The sequence below is a fragment of the Scomber japonicus genome, chromosome 4, assembly GCF_027409825.1.
Source record: "Scomber japonicus isolate fScoJap1 chromosome 4, fScoJap1.pri, whole genome shotgun sequence".
NCBI lineage: Eukaryota > Metazoa > Chordata > Actinopteri > Scombriformes > Scombridae > Scomber > Scomber japonicus.
The window spans coordinates 23,896,844-23,914,942 of record NC_070581.1 but is presented as its reverse complement, the minus strand read 5'-3'; the positions used below and the strand labels follow the sequence as shown (position 1 = coordinate 23,914,942).

At 44.0% G+C, this 18,099-nt stretch overlaps 1 protein-coding gene across 2 annotated transcripts; it reads left to right on the top strand.

Annotated features, from left to right (window-relative positions):
- Window positions 1-1,573: 1,573 nt before the first annotated feature.
- On the top strand, window positions 1,574-17,833 carry baz2a (bromodomain adjacent to zinc finger domain, 2A). 2 transcript variants are annotated; one of them, XM_053317098.1, is made up of 30 exons: window positions 1,574-1,736; window positions 3,064-3,187; window positions 3,367-4,257; window positions 5,039-7,057; window positions 7,263-7,538; window positions 7,629-7,991; window positions 8,091-8,151; window positions 8,467-8,575; window positions 8,759-8,860; window positions 8,956-9,178; window positions 9,324-9,385; window positions 9,480-9,545; window positions 9,639-10,019; window positions 10,114-10,368; window positions 10,467-10,681; window positions 10,779-10,853; window positions 10,936-11,107; window positions 11,340-11,402; window positions 11,498-11,642; window positions 11,757-12,367; window positions 12,457-12,811; window positions 13,030-13,185; window positions 13,276-13,436; window positions 13,773-13,838; window positions 13,957-14,240; window positions 14,341-14,476; window positions 14,951-15,097; window positions 15,248-15,495; window positions 15,634-15,777; window positions 15,874-17,833. In XM_053317098.1, the coding sequence occupies exons 2-30, from the start codon at window positions 3,064-3,066 to the stop codon at window positions 16,031-16,033; spliced, it is 8,070 nt and encodes a 2,689-aa protein (XP_053173073.1). In that variant the 5' UTR covers window positions 1,574-1,736; the 3' UTR covers window positions 16,034-17,833. The 2 variants fall into 2 exon arrangements, with proteins under 2 accessions (XP_053173073.1, XP_053173072.1); XM_053317097.1 differs by having other exon boundaries at window positions 5,039-7,066.
- The last annotated feature ends 266 nt before the right edge of the window (window positions 17,834-18,099 follow it).

Sequence of the window (18,099 nt, the reverse complement as noted above, 5' to 3'; positions counted from 1 at the left end):
TACTCCTTTACAAGTAAATGTCCTGCATGAAAAATGAATTACAACTTCATTAAAAGTAAATAAATGTAGTAAAAGTAGTGGTTTATATATATATCTGTCAGAAGGACCAAACCACTGCTTTTACTCCAATATTTTAAGTACATTTTACTGAGTACAGACTACTGAGTTTTTTTTTTTAAAAAAGGACTTAAAACATTTCTTTTTAGCAGAACCTTTGACTTTTCATTAATCTTGCTGGTTGCTGCTTTTATGCTCATATGTTTTATGTTTTTTGTTTTAAATCTGTTTTTTATATTAATGCTTTTGCCATGTAGCTCTTTGAGATTTGCTTCAAATGTAAAGTGTGTTTTAAATATTAGTATTAGTATTATTATTAATATCATTACTTTAGGTTTTTTCATGCAGAACTTTTACTTTCAATGTAGTGTTTTTACATCGCTGTAGACTATTGATACTTTTACTGAAGTAAAGGATCTGAATACTTTTTCCATTAATGAAAAATAGTATTATTAATAAAATAAGAACAACAATAATATTAACAATAGAACACAATTCGTATTACTATTTTATTATTATGTTATACCATTGTGGCATTGTTTTTGCTGTTGTTGATAAAGATGATGATGATTAATAATAACAATACATTATTACACCAACAGACTCATGAACAGTTTCTATCCAAATACCATCACCGTACTGAACACTGCACTAAAGGATGCTGCAATTAAGGCATCATAGACATTCATGAGCTATGAAGTGCAATATTCTTATTTAGTCTTACAATGTGGTAGTGGTAGGTGCTAAATACTGTGTATGCAGCTTTGGGGAGTAACTAGTTACATGTAACAGTGTTATGTAATTTAATAACAAAATAAATGTAACTGTAATCTGTTACAATTATTGAGAAAAAATGTGCAATTAAATTAGTTACTTATGAAAATGTTGATGATTACAATGTATTATTAGACATTTAAGATTTTGCTCAAGAGAGGGGTTTTTTTCTCATATTTTAATATTTAACATGTTACTGAATTCGTATATTGCTATTTTTTAATACTTTGAAAACTTTTATATTAAAACTTAAGCCCATGCCAGACTTTTGACTTTTTTCATAAAATATAAATTATACATTTTTTTAAATCTACATGAACTAATGAATACATTTTCAAATGAGCGATAAATCTTGCTTTAAAAGAAATGATCCTTCATAAAAATCATGTCAGTATCCATGAAAAACACCGGAATTTAGATTTTGGTGGGCTTACTGGGTACACTTTCCCCACCAGTTGAAAACATTCATTAGAAAATAAGAAAAGTAATCAAAAAGTAACAAATGTAACAAGTTACATTACTTTTTTAATAAAGTAATTGAAATAGTTGCATTACTTATTACATTTTAAATAGTGTAACTTGTAATCTGTAACCTATTACATTTCCAAAGTAACGTTCCCAACTCTGCTCATTATTATTATGAGTTTTGTTGTGAAGTCCTCATAAAGAAATGTGACCGGATGTGTGTGTAGTTATTGTGGGGATGTTGACACCGCTGCTGTTCGCTCTGTTCTGTGATCATGGCTGCACTGGACCACACCAGCCATGTTTGCTAATTTAAACCCCAAAGGTTCGGGTTTAGTTGTTTATTATTTATCGCTGTGTCCATCTCCACCTTTACATATCCGCTAAAGACGAAGGTTTTTAGAGGCAGCTGTGCCTTCGCGATCCAAAAGGACTGGAAGGTTGGGGATAGCTTTTTTTAAATTGAAATATATATCAGCGAAACTTTTGATGGTGGTGGTGGCTGTGTTAGTAGTGTGGGAGGATGATGCTCTCTCTCTCTGCAAAGAAAAAAAATGTGTCTAGTGTGCGACCAGCGTAAACAATGTACTTCATCTGGCTGCTAGCTGCGTTAGCCTCTGAACAAAAGGGAGCTCCATCTGTTAACAAGCGAAGTCTTGACTGGGTTTTAATTATTATCGGTTGATATTTATTTATTTCTCCACCCCGCAGTCCCCCTCTCTCCCTCGCTGCTGGGCATCATGGATACAACCCAGCGTGGTTGCGGTACCTGCTACCTGGCTATCGGCTAACATCGCAGCTTAAAGTAACGTAACCTCCTCCGTGTTAAAAACGTAAAGGATGCTATCAGTTAGCTGCCCTGGCTAACGACTGCTTAGCTAGGTTATATATTGTGATGAATTAGCGAAAATAACCTTGGAGTTTGAAGCTGTGAGAGGGGGAAAATAATAATAAATAAACGACTTTTTTTGGTAAGTTTAGTTCGTATGTATGGCTAAAGAGTGTGAGTTGTTGGTTAGCACAGCTGGCTAAAAACGACGCTTTAAAGTGAATTGTTCCGTGTGAGGAGTCGGCTAGCTCGGCTTAGCTTGTAGCTAGGCGACGGGCCTTGTTGCAAATTAGGAAATCAAGTCTCCCAACATAGGGGCACGGAGCTTGTTAAATAGCGAGTGTTGTAGTTACAGTCATTCAGGCCTCGGAGTGACTGAGATATTCCCTTGCTTTAATATAATCCTTCTCCATTGTTTAGTTTGAGGCCGGATCTAGAGTGGTGTTTGTGCGCCTGGGCTATGACTACATGTATCGTCTGCGCTCTGTGTTAGCAGCAGCAGCGGTGGCAGCGCCTCATCAGCGGTAATGATGAGCTTCATCGTAATATTTCGGCTGTCCATTACGGCTTTCGCAAAGGCCTGGCAAATCTGCTGTGGCTGTTTGCTGTAGCTTGGCTGCGACATTTTGATGGTTGTTGTTGTTGGAAGGAAATGGTGCTGTCACAAGGCTTGCAGATGCCAAAAAAAAATCATATTTCTTTTTTTTTTTTAGGGATAGGCACGTTTTCGTTCTTATTATGGTAGCAATGAGTGTGTTCAAATGCATGCATGGAAATAAATGAGGAATGAATTAAATAATACATTTGTAATGCGCGTCGTGCATATGCGTCTGTACATGTTACAGGAGATGAACACTAGTTGTAGTAAAGTTTGAATTTCTGTATTTAGGTTTTCTTGTTCTTTTTGTTTCATGTTTTGTTTTTTGGTTGTTTTTTAGATGGAGGCAAATAATCATTTCAACTATGGCACTCACTCCTCAGCAAACTCAGGACTGAAACACTCCTCAGGGGATTCTCTTTATACTAACGGGTCCTCCATGAGTTTTCCTCAGCAGGGGAAGAGTGAGTATTTTTTATTTATTTAAAAAAAAATCTTTTTACACTTGACTGAAATGCAGAATAAATTTAGCCTCATATACACAACAGTTGCCATTTTACTTCACTTTGTCCTCGTACCAGAACTGTTTTAATAAAGCAAACTGTAAGCTTTTTAACTTTATCAATGGTTTCATGTCTAACAGATATGAATGGCGAAATGAATGTGAATGGCGTCACTACTGTACTCGGGTCCGGTGTGCCTGGTTCCCACCCACCAACTGCTCCTTACCCACACATGAGCAACCACCACCAGAGCAGCATGGGCTATGACTACTTGTGGGGAGGACACCCGCAGTATAGTCCAGGCATGGGCACCTCTCCTGGGCACGGGATGCACCAGAAGCAGCCTGCACCTGGGATGGTGCAGCCTCAGTCACAGCACCACTTCCAGGGTCACGGACAGTACCAACTGAATGGTGGTATCGAAAGCTCCCACCAGCCGCCTGTGGCAGGCCCACCAAACATGCCTCTTACTGGGAGTCAGTACTGGAACAGGAGTAACCCTGGCCCGCAGCAGATAAGTTATAATTCCCACAGTATGTATGGGACCTACCAGAGTCAGGCACATCCTGGGATTACACCGTCACAGCATCACCAGCAGCAGTCCTTACAGCCGCCCCCACATCAGCCGTCACAGCAACACCTCCACTCCCACCGTCACCCACCCCATCACCACCAGCAGCACCAGCAACCACAGCATTATGGCTTGATGCCTAATGGGATGCCCTACTACCAGCATCAGCCCCAGCACCCGTCCCTGCCGTCTACCCAGCAGCAGCAGCCACCACAGCAGTCTCAACCTCAAGGTCAGGCTCAGTTGATGCCCCCAGCTGCCCAGAATTTTACTCCTCCACGTGGCAGCCCACAGCACCACAGTTTAGGCAGAGGGGGTACTAGCAGCCCTCTCCCTGTGGGCATGTCCTCGGTACCAATGATATCACCGTCAGCCGTGCAGGATAGTGGATCACCTAAGAGCCACAGCAGGGAAAGGAGCCCCCATGCTAGCAACATGGCGATGTCTACTGCTGTACAAGGTGACTACTTAATACTTTTCAGATGTTTCTGTGAAACTTTTTCACTCATTTAATCTTGTCATTCTTGTTTTTCTTCAGTTTTCACAAAACAAACTATAACTATAATCATTTCTTCTGCCTGGAATTGATCAGCTCGTCATTTTCATACTGCTTTATTTCCTCATAAATTAAGCTGTACTCCTCTGTCTTACATTTCCTCCTTTTAAAGCCAAGACTGGGTTAGCACTCATGTTGCCAAACTGTCTTCTTCCTCTGTCGCCAACTTGGCATAGTCATCCCAGATGCTCATCATATTAAACCATGACTCAGTGGTTGCCTTGAAAGAGTTACGTGGCATCTTTTAAAAAAATAGTGTTGAAATACCAGTTATTTTTTTACAACCCTTTTTTATTGGTTTCAAGCTTACCTATGTAGGCTGTAACTTGCGCACACATTTCTAGTAAAAAAAAAATCTGTCTCACTGCCAGTTCTTAATGGTTGGATAGTGCCAACATTTAACCAGCAGGTGCCACTGTTTAGCTGTGTGCTACACGGGCCAACCTTTGGAAATAAACCGTCTCTGTCATGGTTTGTGAGGAACAGCTAATGCCTGCAGAACATTTTTGGATTATAACATGTCATTATTTCTGCATAATTATAGTTGGTATGAAAATCCACTGCCTGAGTGACCATAAAATGTTTTAATATATAATACTGCCAGTCTGAGTTCATCATAATAAAACACTTTCATTTAAAGGAACAACTTTTTATTCACTGTTTTGTTGATTCTCTTCTTTTTCAGGGCATGCGAGGGAAGCTGCCAAGGAAGTAGACACAAGCTATAACGGTATGGAAAGGGCACCTGTTGCTCAGAGGCTATCCAAACCTTCTGCGGGACCTGCAAGTGATTATCATGAGCATTCTGAAAATCCAGCATCTCAGCGTCCAGATATGGCTTCCCTTGTCAGAGAGCCAGCAGTGATGAATACACCTCCCCAGTCCGCGTCATCTCAGCTCTCTGCATCTACATCACCTGCAGCATTGTCACCGTCTCTAAACAAGGCCTCAACCCCTCCTCGGGCCTCTGCAGATCCTGCTGTCTCTGGATCTCCCATATCAGGCTCTGGGCCCCCTGTAGTTTCACCCCCTGATGTAGAATCTAATCCACCACAAATCACAACACCTCCCAATGTGTTGTCTGCTTCATCTCCATCTGCTCCTCCTAGACTTTCCTCACCTCCCCTAATGATGCAAGGCCTCAGGCCTCCTCCTTCTGCTGCAGCTGAGATAACTCCTGCTGGATCCAAGCATCTGTCAGCGGGGTCTTCTTCCTCCTCCCTGCCCACATCACCTCCAAAGTTGTCTACACTTCTAGGTTCTGCTTCATCAGAGTCTGTGGCTCATCAGAACAACTCAGCATTGCCTCCTACAGCTTCTGGTCCCCCCAGTGCACCCATCTCATCCCTTCAACAGATGGTTATAGGGTCCATGACATCTTGCCTTCCTGATGTATCTGGAGCTCAGCATGAAAAGCCTGGAGCCCCAAAATTGATGTCTGCCTCTTCATCAGTGTCTGACGCATCTGTGAGTGCAAATTCCTCATCGGCTGGTGTGGCTCCATCTCTAATGTCAAAATCCGGACCTTCAACCTCAAAACCACCTGGCTCTTTTTTATTAACATCCGGATCTCCCACGTCATTGTCCAAAACTCCTTCTGTTGGCAATAAACCTTGTGACCCAGGACCCGCATCCCAGCGTCAGACATTGTACACTCCTCCAGCTGTTGACTCTAGTCTTTCCACTGCTTCTGCAGCATCGTCCCCACCAGAAGGGGTGAATTTACCTTCCCTAGCAGCCCAGGAAAGTCCTACAGTCCGACCTCTGTCTACCCTACCTCTTCTAACCACTCAAGCCTCCAGGACTGCACCTGTGTCCGCCCCTCCTGCCTTGGTGTCTGTGCCTCCTGCAATGGGTACATCTTCTGGAGTGGTCCAAAGTTCTGAGTCTGGGCAGCATCCTTCTAACTCCACTCCTCCCTGTACTCCAAAACAGTCGTCTCTCAAGCCAGAGCACCATGGTCATAGTGAGGACAGGAAAAAAATTGGAACACCAGAAGAATTCCTCCCTCAGCTTGATTCGGGCACAATAAAGAAACAACAGAACATAAAAGCTACTGAGACTCAGAAATCAGAAATTGGCACACACAAGTCCTTCATTGATCTTCCTGGAAAACCTTCGGAGACCACAGTGGCTCCCGATTGGAAGACGGAGTGTGAAAAGCAACACATGCAGAGCCATGTCAGTGACATTGGTGAGGCAGAGGACTCCATGATGGAGCAAACTCCACTTAGAGAGTCCCCACACCTCCACAGCACTAGAGCAGAACATCTGACCGATGAAGAAAGTTTTGATAACTCTTCATGTACTGCCTCTAGAATTGATGCCAGCTCTTTCTTGGAAAAGACTTCTCTCTTAGACGGTGACAGCTCATGTGTAGATGACTACGATCACTTTGACAGCAGCTTTGACCTGAGAAAAGGCACTTCTCAGTTTGACAGTACTTCGAAAACAGAAGAGGAACCATCTACTGCGTTTGACACAACTAGAGACAGCTGTTCCTCTGTGGACGACTCCAGAGATGACACATTGGATTCCACCAGGGAAGGAGAAACCTCTGAGGCAGAAGAGACCAAGGACAGTTGCCAAATCACTGGAGAATCCATGCTGGAGTCTTCTCTAAACAATACTTCTCAGATGGAAGAGCCTCCTGTTGACTCAAGTGACGCGTCTCTCTCGCACTCATTTGTGCCATCTCAGCCAAGTCATCAAGGTACTTTCTTAAAGTTCATGATCATTGTAACTAGTACATATATAAATATTTTCTTTTCTCCCAATTAAAAGTTACATTTCTTTCTTTTTTCCTTTCTTAATCACCAAATTACTGCTCTTCTTGTTTTTCTGTGTCATGAGACCTTATATTTGAATCTACTAACACAGTTTAATGTCATCATTTCCTCTTTGATCAGGGCCTGAAGCAGAGTGGGGACCCAGAGGACATGATACACCAGACTCAGTTGGACGCATTAGCATGAAGACCACTGTTAATGAGACAATGACTCCCCCAAGTTTCAAGATGAAAGATGAGAACTTCATCGCCTTCAGCACCCCAGCAGAGAGCCCTGCTGTACACCCTCTCCAACCAGTCACTGATCAGATTGTGTCAGCTTCTGGAGGACATGTGAAAACCCCAGGGAAACCACGTAAACCTCAAGCTCCAAAGGCAATATGGACAAGAACCCCAGGTATTTAGCAGTCTGGATTCAACAAAATGTTACTTTAAATAAATATCATACTTTATTTAAAACCTTTCTCTTTCCTTCTTTTCCTCCAAGCTCCTGAAGGGACCAAAAGGAAGCCTCGGGCTCGAGCCCCTAAAGTGGAGAAGATAAAGACCGATGGAGAAGACAACAAAGAACCGGTAGCGAAGGGCAGAAAGAGGAAGAAGTCTCTCAAGGTGGACGTCAAAGAAGCATCAGATGTATGTGGAGAGGCTGGGCCTCCCACAGAAGAGGTGGATCCAATCACAGCCACAATTAATGCCGTTCTTGCCAATGCATCAACCATCAGCACAGCTGTCGTCAAACCGAAGAAAATGAAAAGGGCCAAGAAACAAGACCAGGATGGCAGTGTGGTAAAAACACCTAAACAAAATGCAGATGATGTTGAAGACAACGATGACGACAGCTCCACTGCAGGTAATGAAGAAGATTAAAAGAGATTTGTGGGGATCTTGTTAAATATATGACAGACTAACAGTCCAATGCTAAGCCTGATTTTATACTCTTTTTGAACAGGTGAATCTAACAAGCGAAGGGTTGCAACGGAAGACCAGGTTCAGTTCCCTCTGCGGCATGGGTAATGAGTCCTTTCAGTGCTTATTGAATCTTAAGGAATCAGATCAGTTTTCAGCTTAGTTTATTAATCGTCCACTGCAGCTACATCTTTGTACATTTTGTTTAAAGTTTTCTGCTTCATCTCTCAGCTAATACTGTTGAAATAAAATAGTGAATTACTTAACAAGGGTTGTATATGTGACACACTCTGTCAGAGATCTCAGGTTTTAAAATGTGTGCAGTGTTGATACATTATACTCCAACTCCTGGAGGCTTGCTATGTTTTGTCTCTAAAAACCTATGACAGGACCGTAATACTGATCTCTCTCCTTGATAGTTGGAGGAGGGAGATTCGTGTGAAGAAAATGGAGAATCGCATGAAAGGTGAAACCTGGTATTACACACCTTGTGGAAGGAGGATGAAGCAGTTCCCAGAAATAATCAAGGTAAATTTCCACTGCTACAAAGCACAACCAAACAGGTTTAAAAAACAGGTCTTTTTTTTAAATTGTTGAAATGGTTGTCTTTCCCAACAAATACAACTAATGATGTAAAATGTTGACTACTCCCCCCCCCCCCCCCCCCCCCCATCTCTTGTCTATCTTTTTTCTTTAAATTGCTTCACTCAGTACTTGAAGAAACACCAGGACAGCGTGGTTACCAGAGAACACTTCAGCTTCAGTCCACGAATGCCTGTCGGAGATTTCTATGAGGAGAGAGAAACTCCAGAGGTTTGTGTACCAGCTGTGCTCAGTTAATTCAATTCTCAGAGATTTCAATTCTCTACTGTAAGTTACAAATATGTATTCTCTACTATATGTTATAGGGTATGAAGTGGTCCCTCTTGGCCAATGAAGAGGTTCCCTCTATGATCATGGCCATCACTGGTCGTCGAGGTCGACCACCAAACCCTGATAAAGAGAAACCCCGCAGGGTTCGTGGCATAAGGGGAGGGCAGGCCCGCCGCCCTGGTAGACCTCCCAAACCTAAGATGATTGACCTCCTGAGCAAAGTTGACGCCAAGCTGTTGAAGCGACTTGAGGCCAAGGGTGAGTGAATGTCAATTCCAGGAGGTATTCAGGGATGTATATAGTTAATAGAAATGGCATTTAGGTCTAAGGCAAGACGACTTGCTTAGCAGGAAACAAGTTTGTGCTGTGTGTAAATGTTTGTTTTTTGCTTTGTTTTTTGTAGAAGCTCTCACTGAGGAAGAAAAGGAGAAACTTGCAAAAATTAAGAAGAAAATGAAGAGAAAGGTCTGTACTCTTACTGTTTGTAATGTTAAACTGTCAGGTGTCCATGTGTCATCGTGATTTTTTTATTTTTTATTTTTTGCTGTTCATTATTTAGGCAAGAATGAAGAGAAAGGAGGATGCAAAGGTCAAGAAGATGAAAGAGGAGAAAAAGAAAGCGAAGGTAAAGGCACAACACTGCACAAAATGATTTATCATCACGTCACACCAGTCATGTCTTCAGCGTCACCTGTTCTTTTTTCTATTATGGTTTCAGCTCGAGCAAGAGGCCAAGGGCCTTGAGTTGAAGGCTGAATCAACAGACCCGAATGCTCCTCAGGCATCAGAGTCTGCTCCAGAGCCCAAGAAGCCTGGCCGCAGGAGGTCAGTGAAGGTTGAGGCTGCTCCACTGGTACAGCAGACAGATGAAGAGAGGATAGCACAAGGTAAGCGGGTGCTTGGCGCTCGGAGTAAAGCCAAGGCTCTGGCTAAAGCTCAGGCTGAGGCTGAGGCTGCAGCTCAAGCTGCTCTGGCAGCCAAGAGGACAGCGGAGAGGAGAGCGCAGGCCCAGAGACGCCTGGAGGAACGCAAGAGGCAGCAGCTGATCACAGAAGAGCTGAAGAAGCCCACGGAGGACATGTGTCTCACTGACCACAAAGTGAGTTTTGTCATTTAAACCCTGTTTGTTTTAGTCTACTTTGTTGTATGTTTTGTCAATGTGATCATGACTTTTTACATTTTTCTTCCTCCAGCCCCTGCCAGAGCTGTCTCGTATCCCTGGTGTGGTTCTGTCAGGCACAGCCTTTGCACACTGCCTGGCTGTGGTTGAATTCCTTCATGGTTATGGAAAGGTGATTGGTCTCAATGTACCCAAGGACATCCCCAGCCTTGCTTCCCTGCAGGAGGGCCTGCTAGGCCTGGGCGACAGCCAAGGAGAGGTCCAGGACCTACTCATAAAGCTGATGGAGATTGCACTCCATGATCCAGGCCTACCGTCATATTATCAGGTGTGTAAAACACTTGGAACATTTTCTCCATTAATGCATTCCAAATGATGAACTGTTAATCTACATTTTTCTCTCCATCTTCCCATCTCTACTTGCAGTCAGTAAAGATCCTTGGGGACAAGCTGGTTGAGTTAGATCTGACCCGCAGCACAGTTTCAGAAGTTCTTCGCATCTTTTTGGAATCTTATGGTTATGATACAGAGGTGTGCAACACATTGAGGACCAAAACATTTCATGCCCTGCCTCCCGACACTAAGGCATCCATCCTGGCTTTCGTGGTGGAGGAGCTTAATGGCAGCAATGTTGTAACAAGGTGAGACCAAGAACTCGTTTTTTACTCTGTAGGTTAATCCTGAAACCAACATTTGTTACTGACATTGCTGTTACTTAATTTATGTTCTGTATTTCAGTGACATTGACAACACATTGGAGAACATGGCAACCTACAGGAAGAATAAGTGGATCATTGAGGGGAAATTGCGCAAGTAAGATTTTTTTGAATCACTCAGATCTTCTATCAGTCACAGCCTTTCAACATGTTGATCATGATTGTCTTCTCTCTTGCAGACTGAAGGTGGCACTAGCGCGTCGCACAGGACGATCGGAGGAAGAGCTGTGTTTTGAGGAGAGGAGGCGCAGTGCCAGAGTGGCAGAGGAAGAGAACATCAGTCTGGAGGAGAGTGTAGTCTTGGAGAGAGGAAACCGCCGTGCACGCAAAGAAGAGCCAAAACTCAGTGATGTATGTATCTTCTCCAGTGTTTAATCTAGAATTAGAATTTTATTTATTTACTCATTTTTGGGCTTTTGCCTTTATGAAAGTCAATAGACAGACGCAGGAAGTACAGGGGAAAAAAAAGGGGAATGACATGCAACTCGAGCTGGGCTATCTGATATGCACTTTAACCATTGGGCCACTATGGCACTGCAGAAACGGATCATTTCTATATCTGACTCTGTCTTTTCTGCTACAGACTGAGAGCCCTACAAATGCCAGCATTCCAGAGCTTGAAAGGCAGATAGATAAGCTAACCAAGGTAAGACCGATGCCCTGCAGACACAGTGTTTTATACTTACATATACTGTATGTTATTCCTCACTATTGAACATTTCCTTGTTTTGCTATTTACAGCGCCAAGCGTTTTTCCGTAAAAAGCTGCTACAGTCGTCTCATTCCATGCGAGCCATATTGCTTGGCCAGGACCGTTACCGGCGCAGATACTTGGCCCTACCTCACCTGGGAGGAGTTTTAGTCGAGGGCCCAGAGGAGCTCTTGAGTGAGTCTGAGAATATATTTGAAAGACATGAATTGCTATCCCGTTTCTATACTTCATAAACCCTTGACTTGGCCATCTTCATTTAAACTTTTTCTTCATTTTTCTTTCTTGCAGCTTCAGGAGACGTTCTTGTAGCTGAGGTGCCTGTCACCTTCCTCAAAAAGGAGCCCAAAATTGAGGAGGCCCCCATGCCCACCTCTCCCCCTCCCACTCTACCTTCCTCCCCTTCCTCTGCTACTCCTGGCCAAGCCCAGAGTTTGTCTGCAGATGAGGACCCCCTCCCTGGTACAGCTTCCCTCATGAGCCGGCAAAGAGGACGAGGGCGGCCCCGAAAAATCAAACCAGAAGTGGAGCTCCACCTCCGTCAAGCAAAGATTCGCCGCCGGCGCCGAAGTAGCGTCAGGTCCGGGGGTGAAGATGGGCCAGGATCACCGACCAGTGGCGCACATGACCTCACACAGGCTGCTTTCCAGAGCTGGCTCAGCCATTCGCAGGAAGCAGTGACCAACGGCACATGCTCATCCACAGGGGAGGCTCCAGAGGGTAATCGACCAGAGGAGAGTGTGAAAGAGATGGCAGAGAAGCAGGGACAGTGGTTCAACCTGCTCCCCAAACAACCGTGTGATGACAACTCTCTAACTGAGTCCCAGATACCGAGCTCACCTCCCAAACTCCTCCCTCAGATCCTGAGTGCTCTGCCCGCACTTGCTGCTCCACTTATTCAGGTTTGTCTACCACAATCATTTAAAACAAATGAATGCACTCTGAGTCTTGTGTGCGATGTATTCATGAACAATCTCTCCTCACCTCTCAGCCGGACCCACTCTTGCCTCCTGTTGGCCTGGCTCCTGTTGACCCCATGACCTCAGCAACACCGCAGGACATCTCCGCTATACCCCTGGCTTCTGCTGTTCCTGCTGGTGCCCCACAACCTCCCCCTCTTGCTCCTCCTCTTCTTCTTCCAGGTCCCATTCCTCCTGCAGCACCCACTCCGACCCCCCCCACCAGGCCAGGTCGCAGGCGGAGAAGAGGTAGCAGAGGCAGCAGTCCTGCCCGCAGAGGACCACGAGGGGCCGCAGCCAAGCGCCGAGGCCGCCCTCCCAACTCTGTGTTCCAGGAACTCGAGCAGCAGTACTTCACACAGCTGGTGGTCAAGCCCATCCCAGCATGTAAGTGGTTAAAAGGAATTAAGATTTTAAGCCAGTAGTGTGAGATATGCAACTGCTTTCCTTTTTTTTTAATTAATTGGACTGTTACTACATTGAATAATCCATAAACATTTAAGATTTAGGACTCCTACAGGAGGCACCATACATTACATGGACACTTCATCTGTGTTTATACTTCCTTCTAACTGTGGTTTGTAATTAATGTCTTTCTTTTCCAGCAATGGTGCGTGGCTGGTGGTGGATCAAGGATCCAGAGGAGCTGTATCGCACCTTACAGAGTCTCCATCCAAGAGGCATCAGGGAGAGGGTGCTTCATAAACATTTGGCCAAACACATGGAGAGCTTAGCTGAGATGTGCACCAAAACTATCAACGGTGAGTGTTGTTGATATCGTGCCTCATCCTTTTTCCCCGTGTTGCACCGTGTTCTTCTTACAACTGGTCTCTTGTGTTCTTTTCGACTAGACCCTCTGTTTGAGTTGAAGGTGGAACAGAAGGACGTGCTGCTGGAGGCTCTGCAGCAGCCTTGGCAGGTGCAGGAGAAAGCAATGGAGACTGACATCAGCTCCCTGCAGTGGGTGGAAGAGTTAGAGCAGCGGGTCATTGCTTCTGACCTCCTTCTGAAGGTGAGAGATCACCACAGTGTTTGCTTGTCATCACTGTGCATCATCTAATTGGTCCAATTATTTCACAGCAGCTACAATTTAGGTGTATTTTTTTTTTAAACCACAGTAACAAGATATAGCGATGAGTTGCTTCTTACTGAAAATTGAAGAAAAGAGAGAAGCACAGAAAATATTGGGAGTAATGTGTTGCAAGCTTCTAAACAACTTGGTGGCCAGTGTGGCTTGTGCTCTGGACATATGCATGAATATGCAAAATAGCCAAAACAACAACAACACAGCGCAACACAAAGCTTGGAAATAGTAAAAACGTATATTTTCCTTTTGTGTTTCTTTAAGGCTTCTCCTCAGAGTGCGTTGAATGATGCTGAGTCTAACGCAGGGACTCCAATGCCAGAATTTCAGGTATCTATTAAAATATTCTTCACTCAAGTGCAAATTCAACAACATTTTTAGTATTGGAAAAGTGAAGTGAAGTTATCACTGTTACGGGTACTTCAACTCTGTCTTCTCTTTTTTTAAGCCCTACACAATCCCAGATCCAGACTCCACACGTGATGACCTCCAGTACTACGAACATGAAGCTGACCCACGTGACGACTGGATTGTGCGAACAAAGAAGGAGTGGTCCGGCCTGCCGCGTATCGCCACACACCCGCTAGACCTGGGTGTTCTGCGGCTGGCAAACATCGAGCGAAATATAGAGAGACGCTACCTGAAGGAGCCCCTCTGGAACCCAGCTGAAGTGATGCGCCTCGCTCCTCTCACCCCCTCGCCAGGAGAAGAGCATCCCATGGATGTCATCAGGTGAGAAGAAGAAGAGCAGCCTGTATTGGTCATGCAGTGAAGGGTTTATTGTGTGTGTAATACTTAAATCTTACTTCCTTGTAATTTTCTTGTGTTGCAGCCTGGAAAGTGAGATCACCTCTCGACTACGAACATGGCGTCAGGCTCTAGATCGCGTTCGCAGTGCTCCTCAGCTCTGTCTGTGTTTAATTCAGCTGGAGAAGGCTATTGCCTGGGAAAGATCAGTTACTAAAGTGGTAAGGGACTTCACAATGATCTGCTCAGACCTTTGACTGTATATGAATATGGACATCATGACAGCTCCCCAAAAATGAAGCCAAAACATCTTGATCACCCCCTGGTGGCCAGCTGCAGTTTAGGAAATAAATCCTGCCCCCTCCAGGTTAGAGGACTAAACAAAACAAAAATAAATCAAGGGACTCAGTCATTTTACATTTTTTTATCACGCTGGTGTTTGTCCAAGTTCTCATTTTTCTGATCAGTTTGTTTTTAGTTATTTGATGATATAAAAAGGGGATGCGATTTGATTGTGATGCTGAGGAGGCCATCATCCTTCACCCCTCCTCACTTATATATAGCGGTAGGAAGTGGGGAGTCTTTGTCCATAATCATACCCAGTCAGTGGTTCAGACTTTTCTCTCGTGTTCTTGCTTTTTAGGGAGCAAACTGCAAAAAATAACACAAAATGTGTTATTTGTTTGTTTTTCTAGACTTGCCAGGTTTGTAGGAAAGGAGACAATGACGAGTGCCTGTTGTTGTGTGACGGCTGTGATCGTGGTTGCCACATGTACTGCCTGAGGCCCAAAATCACCCAGGTGCCAGAAGGGGACTGGTTTTGTCCGACCTGCGTTGCCGAGGTCAGAACCCGTCCTGTGATTCTTAAATGAGAAACGACTTCAAATAAGAGCTCACAGGGAAAATTAAGAATGTTTCGCAGTAATAGTTTCCCTCTAAAATCATTTGTTCGTCATCATCTCAGTCTGTTTCCCTTATTTGCTCTCTCTCAGAATGACTGTGATTCACCGCGTTCGTGCAAAAAACGGACCAGGGTGAAAAAAAGGAGATACGAAGACGACAGCTCTGAAGATGACACCACCACCACCACGACAACAACGCGACGTAGTTCTGGCATGGCAACACGGCACAAGGAGACTCCGGCGCCCTCCTCTTCCTCTCGTCACTCTGGGGAAGGAGCAGCCGCTGCTAAACGTCGGCGCATGACCACCCGCAACCAGCCGGACCTCACCTTCTGCGAGTGAGTCTTGCTTTCACACACAGGATGATCACATTAGTATTAAAACACTGAAATAATAAATTAAAGTCATTTAGGGGAACTTTTCTTTTTACATTTACGCTACTTTAGTGTTAATTATCTTCTTTTCTTTCCTGCCAGGATCATTCTCATGGAGATGGAGGCTCATGCAGATGCCTGGCCATTCCTTGAACCCGTCAACCCCCGACTGGTGCCAGGCTACCGCCGCATCATCAAGAACCCAATGGACTTCCTCACCATGAGAGAAAGGCTGCTACAGGGAGGGTACGAGCAGCTCCCAGTGTGCCTGAATAAATTTGGGATCACTGGTCTCTGATATGTTTTAACATCAGTTTTTTCTCTCCCGTTTCCTCGTCTCAGGTACTGCAGCTGTGAGGAGTTTGCGGCAGATGCTCAGCTGGTCTTCAACAACTGTGAGCAGTTCAATGAGGACACGTCAGAGGTGGGAATGGCTGGACACTCAATGAGGCGCTTCTTTGAGAGCCGCTGGGCGGAGTTCTACTCAAACAGGGACAAATAGGAGCCTATGACGTTCCCGCTGATGGCAGGACTGTAGACTGTTGGTGCTTTCACCGTCCCAGTCACACACTCCATTTACTGCGAAGACTGTCTGGAGGTTCTTCCACCTCTGTGTATTCTCTCATGTATAGGTATATATGTATAGATTTGGCTATTTGTCTGTTATTGTTTTCTCAACTGGCCTGATCTTTTCGAGGCCCGCAGCTGAACTGTCTTGAACTTGTACTCATTCCCCATCAAAGAGAGTGACAGCACGTCTCTGTTCACCTCCTTTCGTGTCTCTTCATCTTCACCTCAGCACCTCATCTCCTATTTGCGTTCTCCTGTCACGTCGTCACACGAGCCCCATGTTGTAGCGAGGCCTTTGGTCAACGATGACACGTCTCAGGCCCTGAGTATTTTCGCTGTCAGACTCATACCGAAGGTCAGGGACTGATCACACTAATGCAGCCTAACTGCTGCATACTGGACCTGCTTAGCACCCCTCCACGACAAAATGGATCAAAACTCTTCACAGAGCTTGGGCCATTTCTTACCTGTTCAATGGAAATGTAATGTAATGTGGTCTTATGCCTAGAAGTTTTTTTGCTCAATATATTTTTATTATATATTCTATATATAAATATATATAAAGATTACAATAGCTGGGATTATTTAATAGCAATAGCTTGTAGTGAATGTGTACAGATTACCTTATAGAGATGTCTAGACGATTTATGAAAAGGCCAGTTAAACTAAAAGGAATCTGTTCATGGACTGTCACGAGTAGACGTTGTATAACCTCCACTTAAAGTCTTGCACGCACACATAACACAGTTTTTATCCACATACAACACATAGACACACACACACCAACAAAAACAAACATGCACACAAATTTCACACACACCCACCTTCTGCTGCTGTGTGAAAGACACTGGTTTCTGAAACTGGAGGATTTTTTAATGTTGGTCAGTCAGTCTCGGCTTCGACTCTTCTATTTCACTGTCCCTCCTGTTGAGAATAATTAAGCGTCGCGTTACACCTGATCTGTGTAACCGACTTGAACGGACGCTACAGCAGTTGTAGCACCCACTGATTTGTTAAATAGTCTGTTTTTAGAGAACACACACAGCTCACTCTTATACTGTAATTGTAATCGCCACGACTGACACAGTAAAGTCTGCAGCTTCCAGCCAACAATTGACCAACTCATCTGTGTTTTTAAAGAAATGACTCTTCTGTTTGTAGTTAGTCTGACTTGGTGAAAACATCTAAAGGTGGTTATGTAGGAGGCTAAAATCCTCCTTAATTTTTAACGATAGAACTGCAAAGGAGCTCTGATGTGTGAATTCTGGGCACATTCCCGCCTGGTTTTCTGTCTTACATTCCTTTTAATCGATTTATATATATTTTTTGTGCTGTACGAGGGCCAATGTACAATGTTGCACGGCATGGTTGGTCTGCTATGAAGGCGACAGGATGACTCCACAGTCCGGGTTTTATTTAAACTTGTTTCTTACACTGAACTCAAATCCGTTGATAGGAAAATACACTTTGTTGTTCCTTAATGACACTTAAAGGGACAAGACGTTTTTTCAAAAAAGAAAAAAAAAAAAAGACATGAAAACCAAACGTGGTGTTAAGTGAATTTTTAATAATGTACAGTTTTGGTGACTTTAAATTTTGTTCCTTTATATTTTTAGGACCAATTCATCATTTTTAAGAGGAGGTATTACAAGACTCTGTTGTATTAAGGTGATGTAACACGTGTGCATCTGTAGAATGTACTGTGAGTTGAATAAAAACCACATCTAGTAGAAAGTATTTTGTTTCAGTTACCGCATCTTCTCTTTTCCTCTTTATCCTCGGCCTTACAGTTGTATCTGTCCTGTCTGTTCACCATCTGTCTCCCAAATGTGGGGTGCCCCAGTTTCTAGCCCCAGTGCATGCTGGGATAGAGACTTTGAGCAGGTAAGTGAAATAGATGGATATATGCTACATCTTCACTAGATGCAGTTTATTGAATATTCTGCTTAATTTTACAGTATTTTCCAGCAAGTTAATACAACTGACCGCAGCCAATAT